Source organism: Centroberyx affinis, unplaced genomic scaffold (genome assembly GCF_046629955.1).
Source record: "Centroberyx affinis isolate AG114_WGS23_722 - 3 ecotype Tasmania unplaced genomic scaffold, CSIRO-AGI_Caff_v1 ptg008795l_1, whole genome shotgun sequence".
Lineage (NCBI taxonomy): Eukaryota > Metazoa > Chordata > Actinopteri > Beryciformes > Berycidae > Centroberyx > Centroberyx affinis.
The window spans coordinates 1-7,500 of NW_027284319.1; the positions used below are offsets into that span (position 1 = coordinate 1).

Genomic DNA, 7,500 nt, shown 5'->3' on the forward strand with positions numbered 1-7,500 from the left:
GTGATGTGAGGTTCCTCCTCAGGGTGATGTGAGGTTCCTCCTCAGTGACATGAGGTTCCTCCTCAGTGACATGAGGTTCCTCCTCAGGGTGATGTGAGGTTCCTCCTCAGGGTGATGTGAGGTTCCTCCTCAGGGTGACATGAGGTTCCTCCTCAGTGACATGAGGTTCCTCCTCAGTGACATGAGGTTCCTCCTCAGGGTGACATGAGGTTTCTCCTCAGTGATGTGAGGTTTCTCCTCAGTGACATGAGGTTCCTCCTCAGTGACATGAGGTTTCTCCTCAGTGACATGAGGTTTCTCCTCAGGGTGACATGAGGTTTCTCCTCAGTGATGTGAGGTTTCTCCTCAGTGACATGAGGTTCCTCCTCAGTGACATGAGGTTCCTCCTCAGTGACATGAGGTTTCTCCTCAGGGTGACATGAGGTTTCTCCTCAGTGACATGAGGTTCCTCCTCAGTGACATGAGGTTCCTCCTCAGTGACATGAGGTTTCTCCTCAGGGTGACATGAGGTTTCTCCTCAGTGACATGAGGTTCCTCCTCAGTGACATGAGGTTTCTCCTCAGGGTGACATGAGGTTTCTCCTCAGTGACATGAGGTTCCTCCTCAGTGACATGAGGTTCCTCCTCAGTGATGTGAGGTTTCTGCTCTGATGGTTGAGGGTTTGATTCCCGGTCCTGGTTCAGACTCCCTGTATGCCTCCGTAATGTTAAATGTTAATGTCGTTGCTAATTGGAGGATCCGGTGATAGTGAGAGCTGACTAGCCGGTTCATACCTGCCTGGCTGTCCGGAGGGAGGGCTGTCTGGGCGAGGCCGGAGTGGGCGGGGTCTGAGTGGGCGAGGCCTCTGTGTGATGAGAAGAAGAAGGTTTACTCTGATGAAGACATCAAGTTTACAACCAGTCAAGGGAATTTAAATTCTATTGTTGGTCAAGTACAGCTGCATGATACTGACAATAAATCATGCGACCACCAATACTGTTTAACGCATATTATCATGTTAGATGTGGAAATACTGGATGTCTTTAATAACTGTTCTTAATAATTTCTCTTCATTAAAGATAATAGTGTGGCTTTAAATCAGACTGTTCAGTTTGAATAAAATCATGTGACTGGTTATCCTGGTTCAGACTCCTGAGTCTGAACCAGGTGTTTCCCTCAACGACTTGTTCTCGCTCTGAGAAACAATCGAGCCAATCAGCTTTTGTATTTCAGTGTTTTTCAGCTGCAGCCGGCAGACTGATGCAGACCGATGCAGACTGATGCAGACCGATTCAGACCGATTCAGATTGACGCAGACTGACGCAGACTGACGCAGACTGACGCAGACTGACGCAGACTGATTCAGACTGACGCAGACTGACGCAGACTGATGCAGAGCGATGCAGACTGATGCAGACTGATGCAGACCTGCAGTCTGGGCTGCAGGCTGACAGACAGACGCTGCTGCAGCGCCGCAGTCAGACGCTCAACCAGACGATCCTGAACGGAGCTGGAGCCATCCTGCAGAGAGAGAACATTAATACTGCATCAGTACTGTGTACAGTGGTAACCATGGTAACAGTCCTGCTTTATGTATTTATACTTAATGTTACTATACTTTAATGTTATTCATTAGAATCAAACTAAAATGTTTTAAAACAGTGAGTGACATCACTGACAGTCAGACCAGTTGAAAAGGGTCTATCTGCAGCCTGCAGCCCCCCTAGAAGACACGCCCCCACAAGGTACGTCTGTACAAGACACGCCCCCACAAGGTACGTCTGTACAAGACACGCCCCCACAAGGTACGTCTGTACAAGACACGCCCCCACAAGGTACGTCTGTACAAGACACGCCCCCACAAGGTACAGCTGTACAAGACACGCCCCCACAAGGTACGTCTGTACAAGACACGCCCCCACAAGGTACAGCTGTACAAGACACGCCCCCACAAGGTACGTCTGTACAAGACACGCCCCCACAAGGTACGTCTGTACAAGACACGCCCCCACAAGGTACAGCTGTACAAGACACGCCCCCTGAGGCTACGGTGGCTGAAAAGGGTCATTGGAATCCGCAGAGTCTTAACTGCAGAGACATTTAGCTGGACATTTACATGGGAGACCTTCCTTCGTCTATATAAGCTAATCAAGCTAATCAAGCTAATCAAGCTAATCAAGCTAATCTGCAGCCGGAGCAGCAGAGACAGAAGGTCTTCCTCCACTGTCACCATCAAACCCCATTTTATAACTGAATTACAGGCTGCCTTAGCACTGTAGTCTAGACTGAAGAACATGCTTAGTACCAACTGGCAATTGAGAGTCAAAGGACAAAATAAATGTAGTAATCATAACAATGTTATGTTTAAAAAGTACATTTCATTGATTAATTAGCTTGCTAACCACACAGCATAGCATCAGGTAGGTTAAAGCTACCTAACAGCCTAGAACCGGAGGTCTATTGGTCAGTAGTTAGCTACTTCACCAGCTGCTAACCAGCTTAATACAGATTGATGCAGGCTGTTCAGTGTCATTTATAGAAACCATGGCAGCTTCTTCTAGCGATCTCGTCTGCCACAATGTCCCCGGCCCCCGAAAAGCTTCACATCACGTCCTTTTCCATCGCAATGAGCAAAGAGAACGAGGGGGCGTGTCTTGTACTGGCGTTGCATTGAGGGACGTCTCTTGTAGGGAGTCTGCAGGCTGCAGATAGACCTACTTGGACCCGTCAAGGTGCGGTGACCTCTGACCTCTGACCTGTGATGTCACGGGGCAGCGGCTTAGTGCGGACAGAGCCTGTTTGTAGAGTTCAGCAGCTTTCTGAAGCTTCTTCTGCTTCAGGTAGGAATCTGCTAACGCTTCACACACCTGACACTGAGACGGGTAATCCTCTGCAGAGAGACAGGTGGAGAGAGACAGACAGGAAGAGAGAGACGGGTAGAGAGAGAGACAGGTGGAGAGAGACAGGTGGAGAGAGAGACAGACAGGCGGAGAGAGAGACAGGTGGAGAGAGACAGGTGGAGAGACAGACAGGTGGAGAGAGACAGGTGGAAAGACAGGTGAGACAGACTATCATGGCTGAAATGAAAACTAATATGTGTGATGGATTCAGCTTGAGACAAGGAATCTGAGGGATAATAAAATAGAATAGAATAGAATAGAATAGAATAGAACAGAATAGAACAGAATAGAACAGAACACAGTGGATGTACCAGTGTCTCTGAAGGCCTGCAGAGCGTGGATGAAGCTCTCCTCTGCCTCCTCCTCCTCACCCAGCTGGCTGCAGGCAAACGCCAGATTACTGAAACACTGAGCCTGGTCCGCACGCCGGCCCAGGGAGCCTACACACACACACACACACACACACACACACACACACACACACACACACACACACACACACACACACACACACACACACACACAGAAAGCCATATCCAAAGAGTGAATTAAGATAATTAAGTTTAATGAGAATGACCTGCAAAGTCTGTCCAGTGTGTGTGTATGTGCTTGTGTGTGTGTGTGTGTGTGTGTGTGTGTGTGTGTGTGTGTGTGTGTCTCACCGTACAGCCCAACAGCCAGTCTGTGGTAGCCCACAGCCGGTCTGAACTGGCCCACAGAGTTGAGTGCGGCTCCCAGATTGAGCAGCGTGTCGGCCAGCAGGGCGGGGGGCAGGCTGGGGGGGGGGGCGGCCGGAGGGGGGGGGGCCGGGGGAGGGGTCAGGGGGGGGCAGGGCCTGCTGGAAACACCGCACCGCCTCCCAGAAACACCTGAGCCGGCAGTAAGCCACGCCCACCGCCAGGTACAGCTCACCTGGAGGAGAGAAGACAGGTTACCACTCTGACCAGTCTAACCAGTCCGACCCGATCTGAACCGGTCTGAACTCGTGTCCTGGGCAAGGATGAAAGTTCAGCCATCCAAGTCGCAAAGTCTGTCTCTACAGAAGCGAGTCAGATGACCATACCGTCACAGCTGTTGGCTAACCAGCCCGTCCAGAGCCTGGGAGGCAGAGCTCTCCCACAAAAAGATGAGGAAGGTCGAACAGAAACATCTCTCAAATGGCCTGGCGAGGACCAAACCAAGCCAACTTCCCGGGAAGTTCAAGGTTTGGTGCGACCAGTTCACACTGTACCAACGGGTCATGTGCCCACTGAAAATGTGCAAAATTCCCTCATCAACAGTAAGCAGGATGGATGGGACAGCAGGTCTGGGTTTTCTACTGTGCCCCTAAACTGAGCTCTCTGGGAGGAACACCTTACAGCTGCCTCTGCAGTCCATCAGCCTGGACTACAAGCTGGAAAAGTCTAGGCTGGTCCTAGGGCTGGGTTTAAAAAATCGATTTTCCGATTTAAATCGATCTTCATTTGAATGATCCGATATCGATTCATAAAATCCTGAGATCGATCTTTTAATATTTCCTTTTCCCATGGATGCTTGAAGCTTGAAGCTACACTGCACTACAGAAAGCTCTTACCTGCTCAGAGTTGCACAACTTGCACTATATTGTGTTGACTGCTGTAGTGTGTTGGTCATGTTAAATAAAAAGTACATTAATGTAACTGCTTTGGGGTCAATTCTAAATGTAAACATTAATATTTTAATAATGCACCAGGTTAGAGGGTTCCTTGTACAATTTACAGCATTAGTTCTCTGAGAATCTCTTTCATATCCAAGCAAAATTGGTATTGTAACTGAAATGTCCCTAACCGAATCCATACTGAATCGAATCGAATCAAATCAAATCGGAAATCGAATCGAATCTGTCATGGCAGCCGCCTGGCAGCACTCTTTCTCTCTCCCTCTCTCTCTCTCTCTCTCTCCCTCTCCCTCCCTCTCTCTCTCTCTCTGTCAGTGTGTGGTGGGCGTGAGGTTGGACCTGCATTCCTCAGGTGGGGAGGTGAGTCCGTCAATCTACCCGACTACTGATCCCCTGCTGTGCCTGCAGTCTTCGTCAGATCGTAGTTTCTAGTGTGCAGTTTGCCAGCTGCTGGACTGTTGGTTTAGCAAACGTCTTTACGTTTCAAGCCGAGTTTCTCTTGAAGTTCTTGTCACAGCTCTGATTGAGTTTCCTGTTCGTTCTAATTCATCGTCTCCTTGTCACTCTGCCTCAGCCGCCGCTCCGCCTGACCCAATTTCACTGTGAAATTATCTATGAAATACACTGCTTGAAAACTAAGCCCCAGTCTGCGTGTCTGTTCTTGGGTTCCCCGGCACTTGTGTCAGAATCGGGACCTTGTGAATCGGAATCGATTCGATTCGGGAAATCAGTGGCGATACCCGGCCCTAGTTGGTCCTGGAACTGAGGGAGTCCAGGTGCGCACGGGCCGTAAACGGAAAGCCCAAACCGCCGTGAACCAGGCGATCGGCGGGCTTTAACACATCGAGGCCGTCGGCAGAGTCCGAGCGAGACGGACAGGACTCCAGTAGGGGGAAGTACCGCAACTCTGGTCTAAGGCCAACAGAAAGGAGAGGAAGGAGACGGTCCTGTCAGAAGCGTCAAGATCAGAGGAAGAGCTCTATAAGATCAGAGCAGACTCACAAGGTCGCCATGGAGTCTGGACAACACGGGAGGGCGTGGTCAGCAGGCAGGCCGGTCACAGAGACCAGAGACATTCCATCCCCACAAAACCTTCAGCTGGGTCAGCCAGGGGGAGCGCTGCTGTCTGCAACAAGGTGACAGACAGTTCATCAGGCGAGGAGGGACTTCAGAAAGCACCAGCTCCACTCTCCCCTGCAAAGACACGAGGGAAGATGAGGGAACACGAGGGAACACGAAGGAACACGAGGGAACACGAGGGAACATGAAGGAACACGAGGGAACACGAGGGAACACGAGGGAACACGAGGGAACACGAGGGAACACGAGGGAACACGAGGGAACACGAGGGAACATGAGGGAACACGAGGGAACACGAGGGAACACGAGGGAACACGAGGGAACACGAGGGAACACGAAGGAACACGAGGGAACACGAGGGAACACGAGGGAACACGAGGGAACACGAGGGAACACGAGGGAACATGAGGGAACACGAGGGAACATGAGGGAACATGAGGGCTGACAGACAGTACTCCTCGTGGAGTTCACCATCCCATGGGAAGAAGGGATAGAGGCCGCCTGCGAGAGGAAAAGGAGCGAGTACCCAGTGGAGGTAGGATGCCGAGGCTTTGTCGGTACATCGGCCTCAGGTCTACTCAGGGACCCGGGTGCGGGAGGCACAAAGCTGAGGAAGACCATGAAGCAGTTGGCCGAAGAGGCAGAAACTAAGGCCTCCTGACGTTGGAGCTCCTCCACCAGCGTGACGCCGGGTCGCCGTCAGCGAGGTTCTCCCTGCTCCACACAGCACCTTCACTTTGGAATGGATTCAATAAATCAAATAAATTCAGCTTCATTTCAATCAAGTGAGCTTTACTGTCATTATTGGCACGGCAGCGATGCGGTCAGTAAGCATCACTGAAGGACCAATATGACGGTGAAGCTCACCCTGGAGTGTAATATTGCGATTATACAACAGTTACCAACAAAATAAAAGATATAATCAAAATGTATTCATATTGTGGGGCAATTCACTCTCAAAATTAAAACTGCAAGCAGTCATGAGCGGCCCTCGCGTCTGTGTGCAAGTCGGGGTGCGCGGCGTCGTTACCGGACACCGACCGGTCGACGTGGCCCACACCATGAAAATTCCATGTAAATCCAATGACGATTGTCACGCAAGGCTTACTTCCTGTCGCCAGTAGGTGGCGCAATGCCTATGACTCCCAATTGGCCTGTAGATGTCCTCAGGCCTGGACTCTGGACCAGCATGTGAAATCTGGTGCAGATCGGACGATGTAAGCTCAAGTTAACCCAGCTTCCTGTTTCATGGCGAAACATCGAAATTCGCCGCGCCGCCATGACAACGGCGTTCGACGAATGCTCCCGATCTTCACCACTGAGCGTCATCAAGGTCCTACGGCTTTTCTGACCACATTTGAGGTGGATCTGGTCAGCCCGCTGGGAGAAGCACAGCAAAGTTTAAAACATGTAATTTCCTGTTGCCAGTAGGTGGCGCTATGACTATAACTGAATATCGGCCTGTAGATGTGTTCAGGGCGGGACTCTCATCCAACATGTGAAGTTTGGTCCAGATGTGACCATGTACAGGCCAGTTAAAAGCCACTTCCTGTTTCGTGGCGAAACATGGAAATTCGCCGCCTCGCCACGCCCACGCCGTGTGACCAAAACTGAAGCTTTTGATAAATTTTCATCGCCGAGGTCTTTTATTCACGCTGACCGAGTTTGGCGTGGATCCGATCAACCGCCTAGGAGGAGTTCGTTAAAGTACGACCCCTGCAAACGGCCAAAAACGCCCAAAAATGTCACAATCAATTCAAAATGGCCGACTTCCTGTCGGTTTTAGGCGCATGGTACCGCAGACTTTTTTTTAAGTCTGGACATGATACACGTGCCTACCGAGTTTCGTAAGTCTAGGACCAATGTACGGCGAGGGATACTCCGTTTAAATGTTGTAGGGGGCGC

The 7,500-nt window shown here is 50.6% G+C and overlaps 1 protein-coding gene across 1 annotated transcript in view; it reads right to left on the bottom strand.

Annotated features, from left to right (window-relative positions):
* Window positions 1-773: 773 nt before the first annotated feature.
* Window positions 774-7,500, bottom strand: part of LOC139640257 (tetratricopeptide repeat protein 24-like) — a gene marked incomplete at its 3' end in the record, with an annotated part of 10,156 nt that continues 3,429 nt past the window's right edge. The window contains exons 4-9 of the mRNA XM_071514441.1: window positions 3,699-3,791; window positions 3,542-3,658; window positions 3,191-3,319; window positions 2,748-2,869; window positions 1,352-1,500; window positions 774-844 (exon numbers count right to left, since the gene is read on the bottom strand). Coding sequence (XP_071370542.1) covers window positions 774-844; window positions 1,352-1,500; window positions 2,748-2,869; window positions 3,191-3,319; window positions 3,542-3,658; window positions 3,699-3,791 — 681 coding nt within the window. The remainder of the gene's footprint in view (window positions 845-1,351; window positions 1,501-2,747; window positions 2,870-3,190; window positions 3,320-3,541; window positions 3,659-3,698; window positions 3,792-7,500) is intronic.